Raw genomic sequence first — 27,069 nt, forward strand, 5'->3', positions numbered from 1 at the left:
AATTACATTACACAATTTCTGATACATCACATGTCTTACTTTTATTTTCATGCGTAAATATCAGGATTATGCCTCTACTGCCATTAATTTCAGTTAGACTGGTTTGGATTTCTCCCTAACCACTTGCGGGTTTATGACGGTTTTGTCCAAAAGTGGTTCAGCTTTTGTCAAAATTGACTTTTAGTAGCAGGTTAAGGATAACTTACACAGAAGGCCATGTTGCAGGTTAGGATAATTAGGTTAAGAAAAGGCTTACGATTAGCTAAAATACAAAAAAAATCTACTTTTTATGTAAATTCTCAAATTAATATAACTTTGCCATTAATGACATCACTTAACTCCTCTAATAATGTAATAGCTATGGCTACAACATTTTACATGCAATTAACGTTAATAGTGGTCTATATTTATTGTAGATAAACCTAAACAAGTTCATAAGTAAATTATACATTTTGAATTTCAAGAAACAATATTGTATTTGCTAAACAGGGTTTGTAACACAGGCTAAGAATGTATCACTATCATCTTCACAGGATTTGTTTCAAGCCGGACATGAAAGTTATTGTACACGCTGTTCACTTGAAAGAAAAATGGCGTCAAGAACCGCCAACTGTTCCTAAAAGTCAGAAACCTACGCTTGGAGATTCAGAAAGGTAGATACACATGTTCTTCATCCATGTATAAAGCTAATATAATTGTATGTTTACAAAATATGAATCTAATTGATGTAATTTAACTGTGATGGTGCGATCAGCTGCTAACTAGCAGTGTTGTTGTGGACACGTTACAAGAAAATGTGTACAGATATGTAAGGTTAACTTATGTGCTGTCACTATCTTGTGGATCTCACCATCTTTTATTAGCTGCATTTACCCTTAGGCTACATGTTTAAACTTTTGTGTTATTTTCAGTTCCAAAGCTGTGAGTGAAAACAGCGAGAACAACAACAGTGGAACTGTTGAAAAGGCACCTCTCGCCAGGGTAGTGTTATGAGTTCATGCCATTTGCTGATCTCTTCTTTTTTAACATTTTTATTAGTAGTTAGAGTTCTCACAATTCTAATTCATTGCACCCATGTACTTTTCCACAGAACAATTTCCTCACCAATGAGTCCACCTTCGTGCCACCAAGGCCTGCCCCACCTTAACCAGGTGGGGATTATCCACGGGTGGGCTCTTTCGCAAATGGTTCTCAGTCATTTTGCAATCCTACTCGTGAGTGCTTTCAGTGATCAGTGAAATGTTTGGCTGTGATCTACCATGGGCAACCTGTTTATTTTCCCTTTGGCCATGTGGAGTTGGTTAAGTGTCGAGAGCCCAAGTCTGAGATTATATGCTTACTTGCAACACAACACGTTTTATCCTCCAGCAATGATGTCCAGTGTCCTTGAGCCTTCACAATTTGGAACAAGTATTCTGCAGTCCACAATCTTAATGGTCACTGTCTTCGCCCAGACATTGATGTATCTGCCATTTTAAAGGTAAACTGTCCTTTTATTCAGATCATGATAATAACAAACCAACAATAAGTTAACATGCCATGTCTCACCTATACTACAGACAAGACAGTCTTACCAAACGCAGCAGTAGAACCTGAAAGGAACAATGAACATGAAAAGAGACTCCCAAGAGATGCAGATATTCTTGTTGGCCTACCTCACAGCAAAGGTAACTACTAACTCTTGTATTTTGTGTTTTTCCAAATTGGACAACATGTTCTATTGGTATTCCACCCATTAGGATGAACCTTTTTCTTATACTCTGTTCTGTTTGATTTCAGATGGCGAATAATAGCCAGAAATTTGAGGTGGGGGTGGAGGGGTGTATTTTATCAGTGATGGAGGAAGAGAAGCAGCTACGGAAGGAAGACCGTGAGAAGAACAAGCAGCTTGATGACCAGCTCGATTTACAGGTCAGAGGTCATTTCTCTCAATACATCCTAAACAATCTTTGATTTATGTAAACAAGTTGTGAAGCTGAAAATGTTGTTATCCTTTTTGTTTTGTGTGTGTTATTATTGTGGGATGGTTATTGATTTGAATTATAAAAGATAAATTGCTTGTAACATGAAAAAACAATCAAACAACATATTTTCTGATCACAGTAACTCCTGTGGCTGATGCTGTCAAGCAGTTCACAGAGGTATTACAAGCCTTTTGCCACCGCAGTCGACACCCACGTCATGAGCTGCCAGTGAAGAACTTCTTCATTGAGGGGGACAGAATTATGTTTCTGGGTTGGTGTAATTCAATTATTTCTTTACTGGTGTGAGGCGAAAAACCCACATCAAAGTTAAAAATGTATTTTTTTGCTTACGCATAAGATATGATTTCCTATGAATGTGTTTGAATGTGTCCTACCCATGCAGATAAAGTCACTGCTAGCCTGAAGATGAGTGAGGAAGTCTTTCTGCAGTGCACACAGGGAGCTCAGCATGACCACGAGAATTATTTTGAGTGCCTGAGAGGGATGAAAGCTGCTGCACAGAACATCAGCTCTCAGGGTAAGATTATAGATTAGAGACCTAAGATGTTATTTTTTTAAAGTGTTTTGAAGCAATTCTGAATTTTCAACTTGTTATTAGTGAGTCTTGCCCTTTGACTGATTTACTGTATGTGTATGCACGCATAAGCTAAGTGTTTACATAGGTCAACACACTAACATTATGGTGTCACTTCAAGACACTGTAACGTTTTCCAAAGACATGATAAACAATTAATTAATGTGTAGTGGGTTTATTTTTGTTTTGGTGACCACAGAATTTCCTTCTTCACGGGGGTCTTTCAGAGTTGGTGGAGCTGTCATCGCTGGTCAGTCACCAGACCGTTCAGATTCAGCAGTTCTTGGAGGAGCTTGGCTTGACCAAAAATTGCCCCAAACAGTGAAGCAGCATTGGAGAACGTTGTATAGCATGTACAGTCTATAGTTTTTGTTAACATAGTTTAATTACTGAACATGGGAAATGTTTTGTAAAACTTTATAATAAATTGTATACCTCAATATGTAATGTATTTTACGTGCTTTTCAAATTACTTGATATAGTAAGACATTTCCGTCACCTCGGAAGTGTTTCAATTGTAAACATTTGTATCCGTATGATATTGCTGCAAGGATACATTGTGGCACCGTTACTGAATTGATACATTTTACTAGTTATTGCTAAAGTTCCGTTCGCCGGATGTGACATAGGAGCCATCACGCTAAACGTGGAATTCGTTGTTGCTGATTGGCTCATTCTGGCAAGTGACGTTGTTGCCGTCACAGTTGACCAATGAACAACAAGAGAGCGTCCTGTCGTGTGTGAGTTTTTGTTTGGTTTGATCTAAATATAAGTGTTTATCCACGTTTTTAAGATGAATTTGTAAATGATCTGTAGCATCGTAGAAAATGGATAAGAAAATAATATTGCACAGTATTATGTAGAATCAAGTCGCGGTACAGTAAGCTAACACTGGCAAGCAAGCACACAGCCTAGCTAGCTAACGTTAGCTATACATTCAGGGAGTGCTTAGTCGACTGGCATTTTCTTCGTGCTAGTTCTTTTGAATGGCAGCCTTGCATGTAAAGCTGCTAGAAGGATGAAATTATGCCATTCCCGCTATGAACATGCTTTTGCAAGGACCGCTAGTGCTGCGTCCATTATACTTATTTAATGTGATGCACTTGCCACTATTCTTTCTCAGTGATAGTATTTTGAGGCTTGATCAAAAATGTCTCTTCAATAGTTCCCACTCCAGAAGGAGAGTACAGCCCGTGGAAAGGGATTTTAGGCAACACCACAACCAGGGGGTATGGCGAGAAGTGCAAGAGGAGAGGAGGCAGGAGTCCATCCCCAGGGGTGTCTGCCTGTCTATGTGCCCTATCCGCGAGCTGCAGGACAGGGAGGCCCAGAACTTACTGCACCGATTTGAGGTGTTGTCGGGTACTGAGCGGGAACGCTGGCCCAGGGCTGACCCCTCAGGTGTGGTAAAGGAGTATGCTAGACCTGCAGCAGGGAAGGACTCCACTCGACCTAGTGACCTGCGACCACCAGCTGTGCTGCTAAAGACTGTGTTCTACCTCGTCGACAACATCGCTGCCTCCCCCACACTGCGTCCATGGACCGAGGCTAGTCATCTCCACTAGATGCCTTCTGTTATCTTGTCATATTATTTTATGCAACATTTCATTAACACATTTCTTCTTGTGCTGTGCATTTCTAGGTGTATGATTTTGTCTTTGACCGGCTGCGCAGTGTGAGACAGGATATGATCATCCAGAGGGTGTCTGGTGCTGACTGTGTGGCCGTGCTGGAGAGGACAGTCCGCTTCCTGATCTACGCCTCCTACCGGCTGTGTGGGGAGCCCCTGCGCCTATACGACCCCCGCATCAATGATACCCACCTGCAGGAAAGCCTCAGCTGGCTGCTGGAATGCTACACCAGTGGAAAGCACCCCAACCAGGAGGAGTTCCAGGCTCTCGGTCTCCTCTACAACCTGGGTGAGTAGTCCTGGGCCCAGTCTCCCAAATGCATCTTTAAGCTAAGTTCGTCGCCAGAACCTTCGTAGGAGCGTCGGTAAATTCCTGAGCTGTTTCCCCAAAACCATCGTTATTAACGTTGCACTTAAACGCTTCTAATCTAACGCCTGCCACAGACCACTCATCGAACAGCTAAATGCATCGTTAGATGCTTTTGTTTTTGCCCTCGCACCTCACTTTATACACAGTTCTCCGCTAAACATAGAATCACACATCATATTTGTCTCTGTGACGCCGAGAACTTCAGAACAAAGTTGACTACAAACACAAAGTTGACATTGTTTTTGCAGTTGATACAAACAAGCAATGTGTAAAAAGATGCATCAAATAAAAAACGAGAACTGCATTAAAATATGAACAGTAAGCTATTGGCCCATTTCAATCATATTAAAATATGAACAGTAAGCTATTGGCCCATTCCAATCATATAAAAATATGAACAGTAAGCTATTGGCCCATTTCAATCATATTAAAATACATTTAATGTTCAATCAGTTCTATTTTGCTACTGTCTGTAATTTGTCAACATGTTTCATGTGTAGCTTAACATTGGTGCAATGATGGGCCAAATTGGTGATAAGCCACCTCAATATTTGCAGCCATAGGTGGTAATATCTTTATAGGAGCTGATCTGTCATCAGTTTTGTGAAATAATTATAATGTTAAGGAAAGATTTGAATGGAGAAAGCTGATCTGAGAGCAACACACCCTTTCGATCCTATCAGTATCAACACATGCGCCAACAACGTACTTAGCAATTGTTCTCTGTGTGTGGTGTTTTTGGGGAACACGTTGCATCTTGGCCCATTGTAAGAAAGATGCATGGTTAAATACTCGTAAGTTCTGGGCCCTGGATTGTAGCCAACATTGTGTTCACATAAATGCAAGACAACCTGAGAAGGTTCTAGCTTGTTGTTTATTTTACTCTCACTTACTGAGACATCCACTGTGAGTTTGGGAGTAAAAAAACACAAAAAATGGATGGTAAATTGCTGTCTTCAAACAGATAGCTGACATACAGAGCACGACTCTTAAAGATAATTGAATCACAGCCTCTATGAGGACAGGGTTGGGTTCACCAATGGTACATATGAGATGAAGGAAATGGAAATGGCCAAAGGACCAATATTGTGTAAAAGAGCTGCATATGATTAATGATGGTGTTACTGCGAATTACAAGCTTGTAATTTCACTAAAAGAGGAAACGCCAGAGAAACTGACAGCCGAGTGTACTGAAAAGCAGCAAGTGGTCGTCCTATCGCCTCTGACCACAGAACATCATCAGTTATTTTATATTAATTTCTAGACAATTCTACATGTTGATCTTCACGGTGATCTACTGTGCACTGTCTTCCTTCTTAACAGACTCATATTTCCTGTATAATATATCCAGGTTCAAGCCGTGCCACACAGCACACCATGGAGCTGCCAGAGCGGATACGCTCCTCCCCTGTCATGCATCTGGCCCTGTCAGTGAGCCGGGCCTTCATGGAACGCAACCCTGTACGACTCCTCCGATTGGCCCACAGTCTGGACTTCCTGCAGAGCTGTGCCCTGCACCGGCACCTAGAGACCTGTCGCAGAGACCTGCTGCTGATCTACAGCCACGGACACAGCAGCAAGAACTGCCGCTTCCCCCTCCACAAGCTGGCCCACATCCTGGCCCTGGATGTCCCCCTCACCAACCAGCTGTGCCAGGCCCATGGGGTGGAAGTCCATGGGGACTATGTGGTCTTCTCCAAGACCTCCTTCACTGAGCCAGAGGCTGGGAAGCTACAGTGTGCACACTTTCATGATCTGGTGGACAGGAAGCAGAGGGATCTCACTGTTGGTAGCATCATTCATGGCTGCACTTGATATGACCAGACATGGACATTGGATAAACTGCGGCCTGCCTGCTCCAAGAAGACTGAGATGCACTTGATTTTATAGATTTTAAAGTTTTCTAAATAAACTTGTTTTAAAGTGATTTGTGAATATTCCCTTAACATCGACACCTGTTACATTTACACATAAAAATGTTGTGATTATAAAGTTGCCCTTTTGGACAAATCAAACATTTGATTATGATAGATCAGCGATCACACAAGAAATGTATGCCATATAGAGAACCACATGAATTACCATGTTTTATATACTGTATCTATAATTGTTTTTGACTTCTGCTGCCTTAGGTTTTAAAATAAAGCATTTATTTTTTGAAGAGTTTAGTCTGTTTTCTTTCATGCATTTTTACTTCTCTGCCAGTGCTATTGACGTTTTGTGAGTGCTGCAGTGGTTGAGTATGAGTGGGTGTAGTCTAGAAGTTCAGGCTTCTCACATGAGTCAATGAAACAACATTTGGAAGGATGGTCATGTGAGGCTAGAGCGGTTGTAACAGGCTGTTTTTCTATAACTAAATGGGTAAATATAATTGCTGTCTTTCTAATGAATCCTTGTGAATTGTATGAAGCGCTGGAAGACTATGGAAAAGGATGCAAGTGCTCATTCAATGGCAATGAATGTCCAGACTGTATTACACTTATCAGTGCTCACAATTTGCCACTTGAGGGGGCTAAAGGTTTATCTGGAGAGTGTGAGCACTGCAAGCATTGAAACGCATATTAATTTGAACTACCCTGATATTTCTAACATTATTTCACATACCCAAGTTAAGAGGGTTCTCATCAATATTGCATGCATGCAACTAATCATATTCATACTTAGAAGTGATCTATATCAGGTTAATCAAAGATCATGCCTGGATTAATTAGACTGTTAAGTAGACAACACTGATTAGTACAAAATGTAATGCCAACTGCAAAGAGATTTTTACTCCAGACTGTTAAATTTATTTCATTTTTATTTAACCAGGTAGGCCAGTTGAGAACCATTTACAACTGCGACCTGGCCAAGATGAAGCAAAGCAGTGTGACAAAAACAACACAGAGTTACACAAACGTACAGTCAATAACACAAAATAAAAATCTATGTAGTGTGTGCAAATGTAGAAGAGTAAGGAGGTAGGCAATAAATAGGCCCTAGAGGTGAAAATAATTACAATTTAGCATTAATACTGGAGTGATAGATGTGCAGATGATGTGCAAGTAGAGATACCGGGGTGCAAAAGGGTAAGTAATAATAGGGGGATGAGGTTGTCGGGTGTGCTATTTACAGATTGGAAGCAGGGGCTTAGCTGTATTTAATTTTTGTTCAGGCCAGGGCCATTGTCAAATGTCCAGATCAACTGGCGCATGTCAGCTAACGTTTTTTTTGTTGCCCATAGATATTGTAATTATTTAGTCATATCACATGAATACACATTAGACATGACACAATGTATAAAATTGCAGGAAATGTAGCTTTAAAACTGCAACATTTTCTTTTTCACCCATGACAAATGGTGTAGAATTGCAGGAATTAAGCTTTAAATTATTTCCACCAACAAGCAGTTTGTGTCATGAATAGTGCTGTGCCCATAGAAATAGACGTGGCGCGTGCGCGCGCGGGGAGAATTCTGGAAGAGGGGCCCCGGAGTGAAAAAGCTTGGGAACCCCAGAGCTAGGCTATAGGAGCTGTTCTGACTCGAACCAGCCGTGACAAAAGCTTTGAAACGTCAAGGAGGCGAGGAGGCACAGTTGGAGAAGAAAGGGACAACACCAAGGCTCTGGAAATAAATGTATAAACATGATCTATTTTCTATCGTGCTACATTTCAGGGGATGGGAGGACACTAATAATCTGTAATGCTGTTATATGAGAGAACGAAACTGAGGCGGGTGAATCAGGCACGCAAAAAGAGGACTGTCTATGTGCCTTGAGCTCTGACGGAAAAAGCCAGTTGCCCCGAAACGGGATTTCTCAAAGTGGGATGCTGATAACATGATCCTTGCTTGCCGATTCGAGACAGAAGTTGGCGCTCACACATTAGTGCCTCAATGAATAGGCTACGTAAGAATGAGAGAATGGTCGAAGCTACTGTACATTTGAAGCGTTGAGTGTCTGAAGTCTGAACTTTATAACTCTGAGCGACTTTAGAACTCTCGTCACAGCAAACTGGGGTAATATTGAGAATGTGGAGGTCCTGCTGGACAGCGTGTATCTCGTGGACTTTATTCATCTGCATCGTCAGAAGTTATGCACAAGAAAGACAGTAAGTGGTTGACCTAATTCTATTGTAAATGAGCATGTTGCCATTTTTACTGCAATACGCCAAACCACACTGTTTCAACTCTGCTCATTCCTAGTTAACAGATCAATCACTACTTCATTTATTGCAAACATTTTTACTTGTACACATCGCATTGTTTTGTATTTGTATTGATTTTTTTCTTCATTTTCAGTACAAGCTAAATTTTGCATTTGCGGAATGAAATCAGGATTGTTTGGGAAAATCGAATGACATGGATTTATAAAGAGGGTTTGTTCATTATGCTATGAACGTGAAACAATGTATCGAACTCACTTGACACGTTCAGCGCCCTAGTTGCGGTTGGATTGATGATGCTGTCGACACGTTTTCACATGAAGTATGGGATTTTTAAAATTCTAAAATGTTATTACAACGCTTTATAAATGATACTATGTCCAATTAGCAGGCGACATTTGGGTTATATGATGCAAATCGAATGGTTGAGCCCCAATTGTTTATTTATTTGTGCTTTCGTTGTAATACTTTGCAGCAAATATCAACCCTGATAAAAGTTTGTGTTTTTCTCATTAGTTTTCACCTACTCCCTATTTGCATAAACAACACGATTGAAATGTAAACAGTTAAAAATAAAGTCCTTTGTATAGAATTGGTCAATCAGGACTCCTGTTCTGCTTCGAGAAGTGTTTTAGAGCCCATTTACAACAAGAAAACAGTACATGTTTTATTTTACAATACACCATTCATATACCATTATCTCTGATAGGAGAAGAAAATGACAAAGAGCTTACAGTCTAAGCCCAATGAGATGCTTTACTTGATTTGTGTACATATTATTTCCTATGAATGGAAAACTCTCCTCCACACTTAGCACCTTATGGTCACTATAGTACCATACCGCTATTTCCTCCACCTCCCTGTGTTTGACAAAAAGCTCTACTGAAATGCGTTTGACTTTGGGCTCTTTGATGCTATCAGTCATGCTGCTGTCAACAGTATGACAGAGCCTAATCCTGAACAGTGGAGAATTTGGCTGTGTTATAATTGTGAAGGGTTACAAGCTGTGCTGAGGCCACAACACCACACCATAGAGAACGCTACAGGACAGCGTTCCTAACAAAATAACATCCGTCTTCAAGCATTGGAGACTGAATTCGGAGACAGGCAGAACCACTTTGAAGTTCCGTGCATCTGCCTGTGTGACTAAAGTGAGCATGGTCCTCAGCACCTGACGCAGGGCTATCAAAGAGATGATTGAACTTGCTGCAGATCAAACCCTGAGAGTCAATTTCCTCATATTATCTTGCTATTCTCAAAGCCCCCCTTATCCAAGGGATTTTCTCATGACTCTGGGACTTAGATAGCCTCTGGCTCCCAGCACTGTAATGCTAAACACATGATCGGACAATAAGACATGGGTGATCTCGATTAAAGTTTAAGAAGGGAGCTCCCAGGTCTGGAATAACTGTCACCTGAATGACAAACAGAACTAGCTTTTTATATACTGTAATCACATTTTTATTGAGTTTCACTCATGAAAAGGTTAAATGAGCATGTAATAACACCATAGCAATTGTAATGTAATAGTAGTGTGATAGTGTACAACATGGAAACCTAAGTATGTCTCCAAACTAAAGCCAGTTGAACCCCTTGCTCTCATTTATGGTGGTCTTTTGCCTACCATTGGTCAAAGTTTACTTGGTCTTTTAGAATGTTTATGTGCATCTGAAGATGTAATTTGGCCTCCAACCCTTCTGACAGCCGTCTTCCCTCGACTAAATATCAGAATGACTGTCTGGAATCTTGCTCGTTATGTAAAAAAAAAAAAAAAAACGACTATAAGGTTACATCAGAAGTGGTTTCAGACCACCCAAAGAGAACACTAGAGCAGAGCCCTGTTGGCTGACAGGTACTGTGTCGCTGCTAACATCGAGTTAAACCTTATCTCACTTTGCAAATCCCTTGAGGTGTGTTTGTGTGCGTGTGTGTGCGTCAATACTGCCTTAGGAACAGCCATATTTGGAGGGCAGGAGGAGGGTGAAGTTGGGGTCACTGGTGTGTTGATATTGGATGCTGCTGGAAGCATAGTTGGATGAGAATGATCTATATATCAGAACCTTTAAAAAACAGCTAGCCCTCAAGGACCAGAGTTGTGAACCACTGGCTGAAGTACTGTCTGATCAAAAGCCCACTCTTTGTCCTGGTCACTAGGGGTTACCTGATTGCTGCTCCCTCAGTTTTCCGCGCTGGCGTGGAGGAGGCCCTGAGCATTACCATCTTCAATGCTGTGGAGGAGACGCATGTCCAAGTCCAGCTCTCTGTGAAGGGTGAGACGGTGGCACATAGCCATGGCACTGTGCTAGGTGAGGACCCACACAGACACACACACACACACACATGCTGACGTAGAAACACACACCACCATTCCCTACACACACTGAGAGTGGATTACACACACGCTCTTACAGGGGACAGTGTGAGGCTGATTGACCCCTGACCTGTTGGGTTTAGTGTAAACTCCTGACCTCACAGGGCCCTTAACGGATGTTTCTTATGATAGGGGGTTTATGGAAAAGCCTGGCTTGTCTAACCAGGCTTTTGTGTATATCTATGAGGGCTTTGTTTGACAGCACTACTAATGGGACTTCAGCACTTCATTGAAAGAGCCTGTAGCTGTATTTCCTGCATAGTGCATCGCTCCAGTTCCACTGGTTTTCCTTTCCTCTGGCAATTCATTGATAACTGTAAAATTGAGATTTCACATAACTGGTTATTGTGATGTTTCTAAATGTTTGCACACATCGCACCGAATGTGGATCTAGCGTTCTTCTGCCAATCGTTCAGACATTTGTCACTCGATTCTACATGTAAAATCGGTGCGTCCTCGGTTCGCAAATTACGTTCATTAGTGCTAAGTAGTCTCGGCCAGAAAATGCTATTGGACGTGTGTCTGAGCCTAAAGTACAGTATAACCAAACATTATATAACTAAGATTCTTGATTACTGTAAATGACAAGGACGGAAACCGGTATACAATGTGCCCCTCAAGGACCGGTGTTGGCACGAGTTAATGTTCCTTGAATCAAACCACACCTCAATCACAAGAGCTTAATAATTTTGACAGGTTTTACTTGGTTTTGTGTGAACTTTTACTGATTGATTTTTTCAATTTTCTCCATTTCAGACAAAGGTACAATCAAATTAAAGGTGAGAGCAACGTCATTGTGTTTAACAGCATTTTTATATACCATTCATCAGTTGATCATATCAGGTCTTTCTTGTGTGGAGTTATAAATAAAGAACGCAATTGTTGTTTCAAGAGTGTATTTGAAATGCATTGAAATGGTTGTGGCTCCAGCTGCGCAGTAGTGAGATCCCATTCAGTTTGTCAGCATTCCACAAACGAAATACAGAACAACACGAACATCATTTGTATGTGAACATCTGCCCTTTTGCACATTCATTTGGAATAAGGTAACAGCCTCAATATAATATGCAACATCTGTTTATGTGCATGTAAGGGTCTGCAGCCCCCCAAAGGCTGGAATGGATCAATCCAACATGCACGACTTGATTCCTCCACTCCCTCTAACCCCCACCCCTGTCTTTATCAAATATAGTCTTGTATTGTCCACTGTGTTAGCTAAGCACTTTAGCATCTGGTTTGCCACTGCTCTGTGTGGTGTGGTGTTGTGTTAGGGACCGCATCCTGAAGATATACTGTATGTGTCCTTCCTGGTTGCAGGTCCCTCCTGGTCTGAGAGGTCAGGCCCATCTGAAGGTGTGGGGGAATCGCCACATTACTGAGGGGGGATATATCTTCCACAACTACACCACTGTCACTGTGGACAGCAAGGGCACAGCCGTCTTCATCCAGACTGATAAGCCAGTCTACAAGCCCAAACACAAAGGTCTCAATCTCCCAGGCCCTTTAAAAAATGTTATTTCACCTTTGTTTAACCAGGTAGGCTAGTTGAGAACAAGTTATCATTTACAACTACGACCTGGCCAAGATAAAGCAAAGCAATACAACATCACAGAGTTACACATGGAATAAACAAACATACAGTCAATAATACAGTAGAAATAAAGTCTATATACAGTGTGTGCAAATGAGGTAAGATAAGGTAGGTAAGGCAATAAATAGGCCATAGTGGCGAGGTAATTACAATATAGCAAATAAACACTGGAGTGATAGATGTGCAGAAGATGAATGTGCAAGTAGAGATACTGGGGTGCAAAGGTGCAAAATAAATAAATAAATACAGTATGGGGATGAGGTAGTTGGATGGGCTATTTACAGATGGGCTATGTACAGGTGCAATGATCTGTGAGCTGCTCTGACAGCTGGTGCTTGAAGTTAGTGAGGGAGATGAGTCTCCACCTTCAGTGATTTTTGCAGTTCGTTCCAGTCATTGGCAGCAGAGAACCGGAAGGAAAGGCGGCCAAAGGTGGAATTGGCTTTGGGGGTGACCAGTGAAATATACCTGCTGGAGCGCGTGTTGCGGGTGGGTGCTGCTATGGTGACCAGTGAACTGAGATAAGGCAGGCTTTACCTAGCAAAGACTTGTAGATGACCTGGAGCCAGTGGGTTTGGCGACGAGTATGAAGCGAGGGCCAGCCAACAAGAGCGTACAGGTTGCAGTGGTGGGTAGTATATGGGGCTTTGGTGACAAAACGGATGGCACTGTAATAGACTGCATCCAATTTGTTGAGTAGAGTGTTGGAGGCTATTTTGTAAATGACATCGCCGAAGTCGAGGATCGGTAGGATAGTCAGTTTTACGAGGGTGGTTGGCAGCATTAGTGAAGGATGCTTTGTTGCGAAATAGGAAGCCGATTCTAGATTTAATTTTGGATTGGAGATGCTTAATGTGGGTCTGGAAGGAGAGTTTACAGTCTAACCAGACACCTAGGTATTTGTAGTTGTCCACATATTCTAAGTCAGAACCGTCCAGAGTAGTGATGCTAGACGGGCGGGCGGGTGCGGGCAGTGATCGGTTGAAGAGCATGCATTTAGTTTTACTTGCATTTAAGAGCAGTTGGAGGCCACGGAAGGAGAGTTGTATAGCATTGAAGCTCATCTGGAGGTTAGTTAGCACAGTGTCCAAAGAAGGGCCAGAAGTATACAGAATTGTGTCGTCTGCATAGAGGTGGATCAGAGAATCACCAGCAGCAAGAGCGACATCATTGATGTATACAGAGAAGAGAGTCAGCCCGAGAATTGAAACCTGTGGCACCCCCATAGAGACTGCCAGAGGTCCCGACAACAGGCCCTCCGATTTGAGAAGTAGTTGGTGAATCAGGCGAGGCAGTCATTTGAGAAACCAAGGCTGTTGAGTCTGCCGATAAGAATGTGGTGATTGACAGAGTCGAAAGCCTTGGCCAGGTCGATAAATATGGCTGCACAGTATTGTCTCTTATCGATGGCAGTTATGATATCGTATAGGACCTTGAGCGTGGCTGAAGTGCATCCCTGAGGTGACCGGGGAAGGGGTAACCAGGTGGAAAGCATGGCCAGCTGTAGAAAAATGCTTATTGAAATTCTCAATTATCGTGGATTTATCGGTGGTGACAGTGTTTCCAAGCCTCAGTGCAGTGGGCAGCTGGGAGGAGGTGCTCTTATTCTCCATGGACTTTACAGTGTCCCAAAACTTTTTTGAGTTTGTGCTACAGGATGCAAATTTCTGTTAAAAAAGCTAGCCTTAGCTTTCCTAACTGCTTGTGTATATTGGTTCCTAACTTCCCTGAAAAGTTGCATATCACAGGGGCTATTTGATGCTAGTGCAGTACGCCACAGGATGTTTTTGTGCTGGTCAAGGGCAGTCAAGTCTGGGGTGAACCAAGGGCTATATCTGTTCCTGGTTCTACATTTTTTGAATTCCATTTTGAATTTAGTATCAGCAATACAGTAGATAGATTTACTCATAGGCCATTATGTCTTAATAGCAGCCCAGGAGAAAAGCTAATGACATGGATTGTCTATTCCACTCTACATAAAAAAAATGCATTAAAGTGGGTAATAATCTGTTCCTCTCTCAATCCAGTGCTCATCAACGTGTACTCTGTTACTCCGGATCTGAGGCCGGCCAATGACAAGGTAATGCAACCAGTCTCTCACATCAAAGCCAAGACATCACACCCACTTACAGGAAATGGATGGGATATGAATTATGAGAATCAGGTGTGTTGACCTAATGTGTGTCAGTGGGCCTTGATGCCAAGCAGCTGGCCTCCTCTCTTTTGATGTGTACCGGCTTCAAATGAAGGGTGGCGGCATCATGCTAGTTTTACACACTTATTTTTTCCAAGAACCCCTCAGAGGGGAGTGAAGCGGGGGAAACCTGGCCTGAGTGTACCAAATGTACAGTAACCTATTTACCTCCACAAACCTTGAGTCATTTCTGCTGGGATTTTTGAAATGGCTCCAAATATACCATTGCCACTGTGTAGACAGTGTGTTTATTGATGGCTAGAGCTATAAAGGTCTGCTGCTGGCAATGGCTAACGAACGCACTCACAGATAGATGATTGTTGGAGAGGGGAGGGGGAGGAGATATTTTACCATGTGGCTGTGCAGTTTGTCTAATGTGTGTGCCAACCTTGACTATTTTTTCCCCATCTTCTTCTTTCCCTGGTTGCAGATTGAAGCCTACGTTGTGGTGAGTGGATGGAGAAGGACCACTTGGTCCAGGAGGGAGGGCCACGGACACTGGGGGTTTAGTGTCCCAATCCCAGGCAGAAGATTACAGGGCAGGGAAGGGCTCACTTTGATAACAGGCCTGTGCTCTGAGCTCCAGCCTGGCCCCTGAAGCAGACCAACCTAACACTGAACATGAAAGGAACTTCTCTCTTTGACTCAGCTGCTCTCCCCTGCTGTTACTAGCTCCTCAATCTCTCTCCTTCTCTCTCTCCCCCACTCTCCATCCATCTCATGTCCTCCAGTGCTCTGTCTGCAGTGGCTTTGTAGTGTAAATATGCTACTTGGTGTTAAGATTCCAGTAGAAGTTGTTGTATAAATGAGCTCAGCTCAGGCACTAAGAATAACTGTGTAGCTGTTGTGTTATTCTGTCACCTGCAGCCAGCAGACCAGTGGCCTTCTGGGTAGGGGAGTTTCTGTGAGAGTAGCTGTAATTACCTGATTGACAGCAGTTAGTGTTAGTCTTTCTCCTAGTCAGAGCCAGGCCAGTAAGAAGTAGCTTACTGTAGGAGTGGGGGACATGGAGGGGTTATCCCCAACATATGTATTTACATAACCCTTACATAACTTCACTCGTGAGTACTTATGTAAGTTCATGCTGTTTTAGGGCAATCCTCCACAGCTTTCACGTAGGGAGAAACAGATTGATGCCTGTTTTGATGAAAGTAGAATCTCTTGATCAACTGTGTATTCATACTCTGGATTGCAGGACCCAAGAGGATCGCGGATGGTCCAGTGGAAAGGGCTTAAACCCCTCTGCTGCGGTGAGAGAAACTCCCTATGTTATCATGTGATGTTGACTGAGTCAAAAACACTGTTTTTTTACCCCTGCTTTTCTCCTCAGGGGTCGTCAACATGAGTTTCCCTCTCTCAGACCAGCCTGTGTTTGGAGAGTGGTTCATCTTTGTAGAGATGCAGGGACACACCTACAACAAGTCCTTTGAAGTGCAGAAGTATAGTGAGTTGATAACTGAGCGTGACCATTTATCTAGATTGGGATGTGGTTTGGGTTGAAAGGTTTTGGAACTCCAGCATGATTACATAACATAGATATGTTCAAAGATCCTTCTGTTTGAGGTGGTATTTATAGGTTTGAACTGGGACTGTACAGCCAAGTTGTCATGCCTCTCTTTGCATAATGTGGACTCCTCTCCCCCTGCTCCACACAGTGATTCCCAAGTTTGAGCTGGTGATAGACCCTCCACAGTACATCCAGGACCTCAACATGTGTGAACAGGCCACTGTGAGGGCCAGGTGAGTGACTGACTCGCATCATTCACTTCAACATGGTCAATGTGATTTCCTAACACATATTGTTCTTTCAATATTAGAAAGGCAAAGTAGCACCTCTACTCTTGTTAAAACACAAACTACTTTTCTGTCTTTAGATATATCTTTGGGAAGCCAGTGACCGGGAAGATGACAGTGAACATGACAGTGAATGGAGTTGGGTACTACCGGCATGAGGTGGGCCATCCTGTGGTCAAGACCATGGAGGTGAGTGAACCCTGCTGCAGTGCTGAAGAATCTAAAACTATCAGGAAAATTGAATCACATTCAACCCTTTTAGTATTAATTTCAGATATTTAACAGTCTGTCTGTTTCCTCCACTATTATTAGATCAAAGGCTTAGCGACCTTCAGCCTGTGTGTCAAAGACATGATGCCCCTGGATGTGGCTGATCATTTCCGGGGCACGGTGAACATGTGGGTGTCAGTGACCAGCAAGGACGGAGGGCGACAAACCATGTTCGATGATTCAACCCCAGTTCACAAGCAGCTTATCGACATCAAATACTCAAAGGACACTCGCAAACAGTTCAAGCCTGGTCTGCCTTACAAGGGAAAGGTAAGAGACAGCCAAAGGTATTCATACCACTGACTTCACATGACCTCTATCAAGGGAAGCTGGACTGTACAAGACTTGCGTTCACTTATGCGTCTCAATGCGAGAGACCTGACTGTCTGTCCCCCTGTCCCCCAGGTAGAGGTAACTTACCCTGACGGTAGCCCAGCAGATGGGGTGCGGGTGCGTGTGAAGGCGGAGCTGACCCCTAAGGACAACGTGTACACCAGCGAGCTGACTTCCAGGGATGGCCGGGCCACGTTTGAGATCCCCTCCATTCCCAACTCTGCCCAGTACGTCTGGCTGGAGGTCAGTGGACCATGGAGGTGGAGAGATGCGGAGAGATGGAGGGAGGTGGAGAGATGGAGGGAGGAGGACAAATAGAGGGAGGTGGACAAATAGAGGCTGGTGGAGAAATGGAGGGAGGAGGACAAATAGAGGGAGGTGGACAAATGGAGGCTGGTGGAGAGATGGAGGGAGGAGGACAAATAGAGGAAGGTGGACAAATAGAGGCTGGTGGAGAGATGGAGGGAGGAGGACAAATAGAGGGAGGTGGACAAATTGAGGCTGGTGGAGAGATGGAGGGAGGAGGACAAATAGAGGAAAGTGGACAAATAGAGGCTGGTGGAGAGATGGAGGGAGGAGGACAAATAGAGGGAGGTGGACAAATAGAGGAAGGAGGACAGATAGAGGCTGTTGGAGAGATGGAGGGAGGAGGTGGAGGGATAGAGGTGGAGCGTTCGAGGGAGAGGTGGAGCGAGAGGGAGGGATAGAGGGAGAGGTGGAGAGATAGAGGGAATGACGATATAGAGGGAGAGGTGGAGGGGGAAGAGAGAGATGGAGGTGGACATGGCTAGAGCTTAGTTAGCTTCTCATAAGAGCTATTCATAAAACCCGAGCTATCAGGATTTTGTTTGATGTCATCATAGTCCAGAGAGTGGGATGTATTGGTGGGTTAAATCCTGTTGTGTGTTGTGCCCCAGACCAAGGTGACAGCCATAAATGGCCGTCCGGCTGGAGACCAGTACCTCCCCAGCTACCTGTCCATCAGCAGCTGGTACTCCCCCAGCAAGTGTCACATTCAGATCCAGAGCCTCAGCGCTCCTCTCAAGGTAGGCACTCCACTCGACTTATCATTACTTTACTAGCATTACAGATCATCAGGTCTCCAACACCATCGTTGAGACATGGGCCACATATCATATACATACTGTATGTAAACAGTAATAACATGGTACTTCTAATACTGTTATGATCCTTATGATGTCCCTAGGGTAATAGTGGTGTGTGTTTTTGTGTGTTTAGATCAATCAAGAGGCTGAGGTCACTTTGAAGTCCACCTGTCCCTGTAACTTCACCCTCCACTATGAGATCGCCTCCAGAGGAAACATTGTCCAGTCCGGCCAGCAGCAGCCCAACGCTACAGCCCACAGAAGCAAGAGGGCAGCGGTCACCTTTGACAAGAACATCCACACCACCATGCCACCCAGTGGCTCTGGTCAGTACTATAGAGTCCCATAATGAAGAGCAGAGAACTTTGACCAATGGACACCATGTTTGCACCAAACGTTTCAATAGAGGATAGATGGTCAAACATATTTAACTCTGAATCTCCCCACTCTGTCTCTTCCACCCCTTATCTCCTCTCTCCCTTTACCCTCTCTTTCTCTTCCCATGCTCTCCAGGTCCGGAAGCCTCCTCCCCACAGGGTGAGACAGACAGCTGTATGGTGGTGCTGCGTTTCCCAGTGACCCACTCCATGGCGCCCCTCAGCCGCCTCCTGGTCTACTATGTGAAGGAGAATGGAGAGGGCGTTACTGACAGTCTACAGATCCCTGTACAGCCCAGCTTTGAGAACCAGGTACCGTACAGGACGTCCCTCTCTGAGTCCTTGCGTCCCTCAATGTGCACTGTACACACAGTCTTGCCTGTAGACACAGTCCTACCTGTACACACAGGCCTGCCTGTACACACAGTAGCTGTCAGAATGATAGGTAGGTCTATCATGGTTGCCAGTTTGTCCCTGATTTAGCCAACTCATGCCAGACAACAAAGGAGTTGGCTAAAGCAGAAACATACTGGCAACCAGGCCACGTTCAGTTTGGGATAGGGCTGGGCGATATGGCATAAAAATCTTATCTCAATGATTATTTTTTATTTTTCTAAAAATATGTTTTGCTGTACAATTAAAGGTAAAATACACTGCATGTCAAACAGTCAGCAATAATCAAATGAATTCAGGGCTTGTGCAATGATACCTAAACTAAATATAAGCCTTACAAAACCATAAGACCCACTAATTATTTCATTATTACAAATAGATGCTTTTTTTTGCAATAATCAGTGATCTGTCATTCAGGTCTGTCTATGAAAAGGCCCTTTTTGTTACCAATTTAACCAGAACCATGCATAATGCATATTCACTAATAATGACTCACTTATTGAAGCAGGCATTATAGAAAATGAACACAGGTCTCATAAACAACCTCTCAATCACAAGCCCATGTGCTAGTGAGTATCCAGCTAATCTTTATATTTCAAGTTTATCCAACGTGGATCTATTTGCTGTCTAACAAGGTAGAACAGTTGAATTGTTATGAACACACCCTGCTGTCCATCTCCAACTGTTGGAACAGCATGCTAGCCTGTCCACTTTGATCAGATGTTGAAATCAAGTGGCCTACCTTATTTCTCAGAATAACTTATTTCTCAAGTTGCCAATTTCTTATTCAAATGCATCTTTTTATACTTATTGCACATTCATAAAACACAGACAAGACAGCTAGTATAACAGTATTTGGCAGAAATGCTGCTATAGTGGTACTGCAATGGCACGCGACAAACTGAGCATTCATATTTCAGAACCAATGTGCATCAATACTCCTGTTTTAGTAGTGTCTATTTGGCGTGCAATTTGAGTAGTTGAGACATAAAAAGGGTTAACTTCTCCTCTGTTACAGTAAAAGGCCTCAATGTGTTTCGGTGTCTATGTGACCAATTCTGTCGGACCAAATATCAAATGCAAATAGCGAATTGAAACAACTTGTCAGAGAGGAAGTGATCTCTCATCTTTGTTGTTGTGAGTGGCAGGAGAGGGGCTTGGTGTGTGTGTGTGTAAGCGTAAGCAGAAAGGAAGAGGCGAAGCAAGAGGTTTTACTCTTGCCAAAATCTGTCCAAAATATGACTTATATGTGTTTCTATGGGTTTATTTTGGACCTAAGCTTGTCACCTGCCTTCCTGCCTTTGGGACAACGGCTCCAATTGTTAGGGCGGAGACATGAGCATCTCGTCATTATATACAGATCTCTGGTGTAAATGTGAAGTTGCACACAGCACAGAAGGCGTGAAAGAGACAAGAGGAGACCAAAAAGACAACATGAGAACAAGCGGACATAAAAGAAAAATAACAAAACCTTGATTCTTGCGATACAGGCATTTGGAATATCGCGCAGCCCTAGTTTGGGATGACTGAGACATATCCCACTGTTCGTGTGTAGTTGACTGAAGTCTCATGCTATGCTACAGTGGAATCCCTAGTGCCAGTGAGTCCCTGTAAACAACCAGCTGTATGAGCCCATGAGCTCCCCAGTTGCTGACTGCATTAGGCAGGCTGGGTTAACTCCTCCCCTGAAGTATTTACTGCTCCCTGGTATGCAATCAATGAGGTAGGGAGGTGTGTGTGTGGCTACCTGCATGGGCATGATTAGACAGAGACTGTGTGTGTGTGTGTGTGTGTGTGTGTGTGTGTGTGTGTGTGTGTGTGTGTGTGTGTGTGTGTGTGTGTGTGTGTGTGTGTGTGTGTGTGTGTGTGTGTGTGTGTGGTGGGTGGGTGGGTGCTTGCGTGCAGGGTCATGACAGGCAGGATGATGAGGGGTTAGGTTAGGAGCTGGAAAAAGGAGGTCAGCAGGAACGCATATAGGGCTAAAGTTTAGAGCTGTCATTGTCCATCTACAGGCCTGGCTATGGGTCTCACAGGAACTCTCATCTGTATCTTTGTTTGTCTGTAGGTGTCTGTCTCTCTATCTACCAATGAGTCGATGCCAGGTGACCCTATCAGTATGCGTGTCACTGGTGAGAAGGGCTCCTGCGTGTGTGTCGCCACTGTGGACAAGAGCCTCTATCTCCTCAAGCCAGACTTCCAGCTCAGTCCAGACAAGGTCTGTCTCCCTCTATCTTACCCTGTTTCTAATCTATAGTACCACTTAACTACATTCAAACAGGAAAATAATGTAAGCCATCCATGTCCACTGTTCTGTAGGTGTTTAAAGAACTGGCAGACTTTGATGTGTCCGATGCCTTCGGAGTCCCCAAAGACGATGGGCACTTCTGGTGGCCGGGGCTGTCGTCTAGCCGACGGAGGCGTTCTTCAGTGTTCCCCTGGCACTGGGACATCACTAAAGATGCCCGCTTCGCCTTCACGGTGAGAGCAACGCCCAATCACCAGTCATTAGGTGTAGCATAAGATCCTCAATCTATCGTTTTTACAATGTGTGTCTGTGATGTGTAACAGGAGACTGGTCTCGTGGTGATGACTGACATGGTGACCCTGAACCACAGACAGACTGGAGGAATGTACACAGACGAGGCCGTTCCTGCCTTTCAGCCTCACACATCCACACTGGTGGCAGCCATGCACTCGCGCACTGTGCCCAGGTACAGTGTAACGCCAGGTTTTTGCCCATAAGAACTTGTCAATGTGCCCACTATTCTGAACAAGAAACTGGACTGTTGGGATGGGGACCATAAATATTTAGGACTTTACTCTTCAAATGACTTCAATCCTTGAGATGAACATTACATACATGTGCCTTAAATGTCAGCGTGAGTTTAAAAACAATCCATTTTCCAATTACAGGTTGTTGCATCAAGATTCATAATGGAAGGCCTTTATTGATGTCAGGTTGTGTTGTTTTGGTTGCAGAGCCGAGAAGCGCAGGCGGACATTCTTCCCGGAGACGTGGGTGTGGCACTGCATCAATGTCAGGTACAGGAACACCCACATCATCTGTGTGTGCGTGCGTGTCTGTGTGTATGCGTCTGGGTAAAAGATCGAAAGGAATGTAAGTCTTATTTATTAATTGCTTGCTTTTCTAGTCTCCCAACCTTGCCAGCAGGCATACCAGCTAAGATAGTTAGACAAGCTAGCTACTCTAACTTGAAATGGCTTCTTGGTATGAGGTTTGGAAATTGGGAACCTATCTGAGCTAGCTTAAAGCTAACTTCATAAAATTGCTAGGTGGCTTATAGTATTACAAAGAAACGACAGCAAAATAAAAAAGTTAAATATATATATTTTTTACGGGTCAAATCTGAGGTTGGCACGTGCCCCTGTGCCCCCTATGGGTATGACACCTGTGTGTCTGAATGCATTTGTGTGTGTGTTTGAAAGAGTGGGTGGAGGTGGTCTCATCTGCATCAGATTGTGGGTATTTAATTGGGATTTGGTGGTGTTCCAGATCTGTGAGGATGGAGGAGTGGGAGGGGTAAGGGAGCACATATTTGAGAGGGGGATATTTCACCAGTGGGTGTGAATGTGGCCCATTTAAGCAGGGTTGTCTTGGAACACACATCGGCTTTCTCAACAGCTCCTGCCATTCATTTCCAGCCAATATAAATTAACTGGCCATAGATTTCCATATGCTTGATTCCTTTGGGCAGAGTTATGTTATGCCTAATTTCCTATTCAATCCAATGCTTTGATTTCCCTTATTGACTGTATCAAAGTAATTTTGGGTTGACTTTGATCAAAAGGCAGTGCGGTAGTAATTTCCGAGAACGTTTATTATGCCCTGTGAAAGCCGGCCAAAACCAACGTCAGTACGGGTAGCCAACAATGATCTCACTAATTTACAGCTTTGCTGAACAACTGCCTGTTTTTCACACCTATGTATTGCAATGTGTTATGGGCAGAATATTATTTAGTTACAGGTGTTTCCCAGATGAGACACATATTAGATCAATCCCCTTCATTCCCATAATGGGGTCTTGTTCTAAACGTTAGTCTGAAACAGTGTTTTCTATGGGGTCATGATTAGAGAACATTGTTTGTTGGAATGGTGCATTAGCTTTTGAGTAAAAATGTTCCACCCAAATCTGTTTTGGCAGTGATGTCACCGGCGAAGCTGAGTTACGATTGGACGTTCCAGACTCCATTACCACCTGGGTGACAGAGGCCATTGGCTTGTCAGAGGAGAAGGGGCTGGGCCTTGCCAAGAGGGCGGAGCTTCGTACCTTCAAGCCCTTCTTCGTAGACTTCACCCTCCCCTACGGTGTGATACGTGGGGAGCAGAGCAAAGTACCGCTGACTGTTTACAACTACCTGTCTACCTGCGCAGAGGTAAGGGGGGCGAAAGAAGGGGTGGATCCTATACCATGACGACCACAAGGAAATATGTACGCTTGGAGCAGAGCAATCTGGTCCTAACATGACCATAAGTGTGTCCATCCTCCTGTTTACAGAGATGACATCATGATGTTGGCAGATGAGCCTGTTGAAGGGCTATGCATGGTGTGCTTTAATGTCATGTTAGGTGATTATGTAAGCCAATGGAGCCCTGCCTTTGATGTCTGCCTGAAAACATGTGATTCTTATATTTCCTGCAAAGTTATTTACGCCTTGTAGCGTGTAGATAAAGAACAGTGAAACAATCTGACTGCATTACAGAGCCCTCTGCGAAATTTGGATGATGGGTGAAACTTAATCCTTCAGGGAGCCTTAGAGCCATGAGTCAGTCAGCATGGAAAATGTGCAATGTGATTCGAAATTCCCCAAAATTCTTTAAGAGCTTTGAGGAGGTCACGTTACATGAAGGGACGAAACGGAGAGCAGATATGACTAAATCATGTCTTGTCAGAAAATATACATATCTGTTGCACTAATGCAGTGTCTTCCTCTGTGTGTGTGTGTGTGTGTGTGTGTGTGTGTGTGTGTGTGTGTGTGTGTCCCTCTCTCCATCTTGCTCAGGTCTATGTCAAAGTCACCATTCCCAAAGGCATCAAGTTTGTGGGTCACCCCGGGAAGCATCACCTGACCAGGAAGAAATGTGTGGCTCCTGGAGAGGCCACACCCACATCCATAGTGCTGTCCTTCACTGAGCTGGGCGCAGCTAACATCACAGGTTATTCCATCTAGTCAGTTACTGGGGAACCCCTGGGGAAGAGTTCCAGGTTCTCTCATAGTTCTTACAGTTCCGGAAAACCTCAGTTTTCTGATGCTGTAAGCGTATTGATAGTAACTCTTGAACTTTGGGATTTGATTCATAGGATATTGCAGGTTGGTATGGTACACTGCCCTTTTGTGAATGCTGTTGTTACATGCTGTATGAGTAACACCTACCTTTTAACTTTCCTCTCCATCCAACTCTAAATACTGCTAAAAGACCCGAGGCTTCCGCATTCTTCCCAGACCAAACAGTTCGGAAGAGTTTGTGCATATATTCTGACGACATTGCGAAGTACTGCACCAAACATCTTAGTTAGATGTAAAATTGCGCGACTAAGATTTCCTTTGCAAAAACTTCAAAACGAATCACAGTTCTCTTGAGTTATCTTAGATTAATTGTGACTATTTTGAGGAAATGTATACTGGCTACTAAATGTCGACCGATTAATCGGAATGGCCGATTAATTAGGGCCGATTTCAAGTTTTCATAACAATCTGAAATTGGTATATATATATTTTTTTACACCGTAACTAGGCAAGCCAGTTAAGAACACATTCTTATTTTCAATGACAGCCTAGGAACGGTGGGTTAACTGCCTTGTTCAGGGGCAGAACGACAGATTTTTACCTTGTCAGCTCGGGGATTCAGACTTGCAACCTTACAGTTAACTAGTCCAACGCTCTAACCACCTGCCTTACATTGTACTCCACGAATAGCCTGCCTGTTACGCGAATGCAGTAAGAAGCCAAGGTAAGTAGCTAGCTAGCATTAAACTTATCTTATAAAAAACAATCAATATGTCACGCCCTGACCTTAGAGATCCTTATTATTCTCTATGTTTGGTTAGGTCAGGGTGTGACTCGGGTGGGAAAGTCTATGTTTTATTTTTCTTTGTTTTGGCCAAGTGTGGTTCCCAATCAGAGGCAGCTGTCTATCGTTGTCTCTGATAGGGATCATATATAAGTTGTCATTTTCTGTTTGGGTTTTGTGGGATCTTGTTTTCTGTTTAGTGTCTGTACCTGACAGAACTGTGCGCTTTCTTTTTCACTTTGGTTATTTTATTTGAGTGTTTTTTGAAAATAAATCGTGGACACTTTCCACGCTGCGCTTTGGTCCACTCCTTTTGATGAGAGCCGTTACACAATCAATCAATCAATCATAATCACTAGTTAACTACACATGGTTGATGATATTACTAGATATTATCTAGCGTGTCCTGCGTTGCATATAATCGATGCGGTGGCATTCGCAAAAAAGGACTGTCGTTGCTCCAACGTGTACCTAACCATAAACATCCATGCCTTTCTTAAAATCAATATACAAGTATATATTTTTAAACCTGCATATTTAGTTAATATTGCCTGCTAACATGAATTTCTTTTAACTAGGGAAAAGGTGTCACTTCTCTTGCAGCAGAGTCAGAGTATATACAGCAGTTTGGGCCTCCTGGCTTGTTGCGAACTGTTTGAAGACTATTTCTTCCTAACAAAGACAGCCAACTTCGCCAAACCGGGGATGATTTAACAAAAACGCATTTGCGAAAAAAGCACAATCGTTGCATGACTGTAACTAACCATAAACATCAATGCCTTTCTCAAAATCAATACACAGAAGTATATATTTTTAAACCTGCATATTTAGCTAAAAGAAATCCAGGTTAGCAGGCAATATTAACCAGGTGAAATTGTGTCATTTCAAGCAGAGTCAGGGTATATGCAACAGTTTGGGCCGCCTGGCTCATTGCGAACTAATTTGCCAGAATTTTACGTAATTATGACATAACATTGAAGGTTGTGCAATGTAACAAGAATATTTAGACTAATGGATGCCACCCGTTAGATAAAATACGGAACGGTTCCATATTTCACTGAAAGAATAAACGTTTTGTTTTCGAGATTATAGTTTCCATATTAATGACCTAACGCTCGTATTTCTGTGTGTTATTATGTTATAATTAAGTCTATGATTTGATAGAGAAGTCTGACTGAGCGATGGTAGGCACCAGCAGGCTCGTAAGCATTCATTCAAACAGCACTTTCGTGCGTTTTGCCAGCAGCTCTTCCCTGTGCTTCAAGCAGACTTGGAGCAGTTGTTCCCCTTACTCTGCATGGGTAACACTGCTTCGTCAATCTGTTCCTGGTTCGAGCCCAGGTAGGAGCGAGGAGAGGGACGGAAGCTATACTGTTACACTGGCAATACTAAAGTGCCTATAAGAACATCCAATAGTCAAAGGTTAATGAAATACAAATGGTATAGAGAGAAATAGTCCTATAATTCCTATAATAACTACAACCTAAAACTTCTTACCTGGGAATATTGAAGACTCATGTTAAAAGGAACCACCAGCTTTCATATGTTCGCATGTTCTGAGCAAGGAACTTAAACGTTAGCTTTCTTACATAGCACATATTGAACTTTTACTTTCTTCTCCAACACTTTGTTTTTGCATTATTTAAACCTAATTGAACTTGTTTCATTATTTATTTGAGGCTAAATAGATTTTATTGATGTATTATATTAAGTTAAAATAAGCGTTCATTCAGTATTGTTGTAATTGTCATTATTAGAAATACATTTTAAAAATCAGCTGATTAATCGGTATCGGCTTTTTTTGGTCCTCCAATAATCGGTTTCGGTATCGGCGTTGAAAAATCATAATCGGTCGACCTCTACTGGCAACGGCCTCTCAAATTGGACAATGAGTACTATTGCCGTTT

At 43.2% G+C, this 27,069-nt stretch overlaps 2 protein-coding genes and 1 pseudogene across 3 annotated transcripts in view; all 3 read left to right on the forward strand.

The window, feature by feature from the left end:
- The first annotated feature begins 552 nt into the window (after nt 1-552).
- Nucleotides 553-2,884, forward strand: LOC139409735 (HAUS augmin-like complex subunit 8; annotated as a pseudogene).
- A 310-nt stretch (nt 2,885-3,194) lies between these two features.
- LOC139410157 (SAC3 domain containing 1) lies at nt 3,195-6,720 on the forward strand. 2 transcript variants are annotated; one of them, XM_071155608.1, is made up of 4 exons: nt 3,195-3,299; nt 3,725-4,106; nt 4,202-4,478; nt 5,911-6,720. In XM_071155608.1, exons 1-4 carry the CDS (start codon nt 3,271-3,273, stop codon nt 6,372-6,374), a joined length of 1,152 nt encoding a protein of 383 aa, XP_071011709.1. In that variant the 5' UTR covers nt 3,195-3,270; the 3' UTR covers nt 6,375-6,720. The 2 variants fall into 2 exon arrangements, with proteins under 2 accessions (XP_071011709.1, XP_071011707.1); XM_071155606.1 differs by lacking the exon at nt 3,195-3,299 and having other exon boundaries at nt 3,555-4,106.
- A 1,373-nt stretch (nt 6,721-8,093) lies between these two features.
- LOC139409184 (C3 and PZP-like alpha-2-macroglobulin domain-containing protein 8) overlaps nt 8,094-27,069 on the forward strand; it is a 47,693-nt gene continuing 28,717 nt past the window's right edge. Inside the window, exons 1-21 of the mRNA XM_071153979.1 lie at nt 8,094-8,648; nt 10,857-11,008; nt 11,830-11,852; nt 12,391-12,556; nt 14,692-14,744; nt 15,289-15,306; nt 16,054-16,108; nt 16,189-16,302; nt 16,514-16,598; nt 16,733-16,841; nt 16,965-17,192; nt 17,328-17,498; nt 18,173-18,301; nt 18,495-18,687; nt 18,875-19,050; nt 21,197-21,346; nt 21,448-21,609; nt 21,700-21,842; nt 22,111-22,173; nt 23,295-23,526; nt 24,154-24,307. Of these exons, the coding sequence (XP_071010080.1) occupies nt 8,569-8,648; nt 10,857-11,008; nt 11,830-11,852; nt 12,391-12,556; nt 14,692-14,744; nt 15,289-15,306; nt 16,054-16,108; nt 16,189-16,302; nt 16,514-16,598; nt 16,733-16,841; nt 16,965-17,192; nt 17,328-17,498; nt 18,173-18,301; nt 18,495-18,687; nt 18,875-19,050; nt 21,197-21,346; nt 21,448-21,609; nt 21,700-21,842; nt 22,111-22,173; nt 23,295-23,526; nt 24,154-24,307 (2,656 nt within the window). The 5' untranslated portion in view covers nt 8,094-8,568. The remainder of the gene's footprint in view (nt 8,649-10,856; nt 11,009-11,829; nt 11,853-12,390; nt 12,557-14,691; nt 14,745-15,288; nt 15,307-16,053; nt 16,109-16,188; nt 16,303-16,513; nt 16,599-16,732; nt 16,842-16,964; nt 17,193-17,327; nt 17,499-18,172; nt 18,302-18,494; nt 18,688-18,874; nt 19,051-21,196; nt 21,347-21,447; nt 21,610-21,699; nt 21,843-22,110; nt 22,174-23,294; nt 23,527-24,153; nt 24,308-27,069) is intronic.

Source organism: Oncorhynchus clarkii, chromosome 5, assembly GCF_045791955.1.
Source record: "Oncorhynchus clarkii lewisi isolate Uvic-CL-2024 chromosome 5, UVic_Ocla_1.0, whole genome shotgun sequence".
NCBI lineage: Eukaryota > Metazoa > Chordata > Actinopteri > Salmoniformes > Salmonidae > Oncorhynchus > Oncorhynchus clarkii.

What these genes read in the sequence shown, in the direction of transcription:
- LOC139410157 (XM_071155606.1), top strand. Translation starts at nt 3,600, where the DNA reads ATGAACATGCTTTTGCAAGGACCGCTAGTGCTGCGTCCATTATACTTA. An exon ending in CACTGCGTCCATGGACCGAG is followed by an intron (nt 4,107 to 4,201) that starts GCTAGTCATCTC and finishes GTGCATTTCTAG; the next exon opens with GTGTATGATTTTGTCTTTGA. An exon ending in CGGTCTCCTCTACAACCTGG is followed by an intron (nt 4,479 to 5,910) that starts GTGAGTAGTCCT and finishes TAATATATCCAG; the next exon opens with GTTCAAGCCGTGCCACACAG.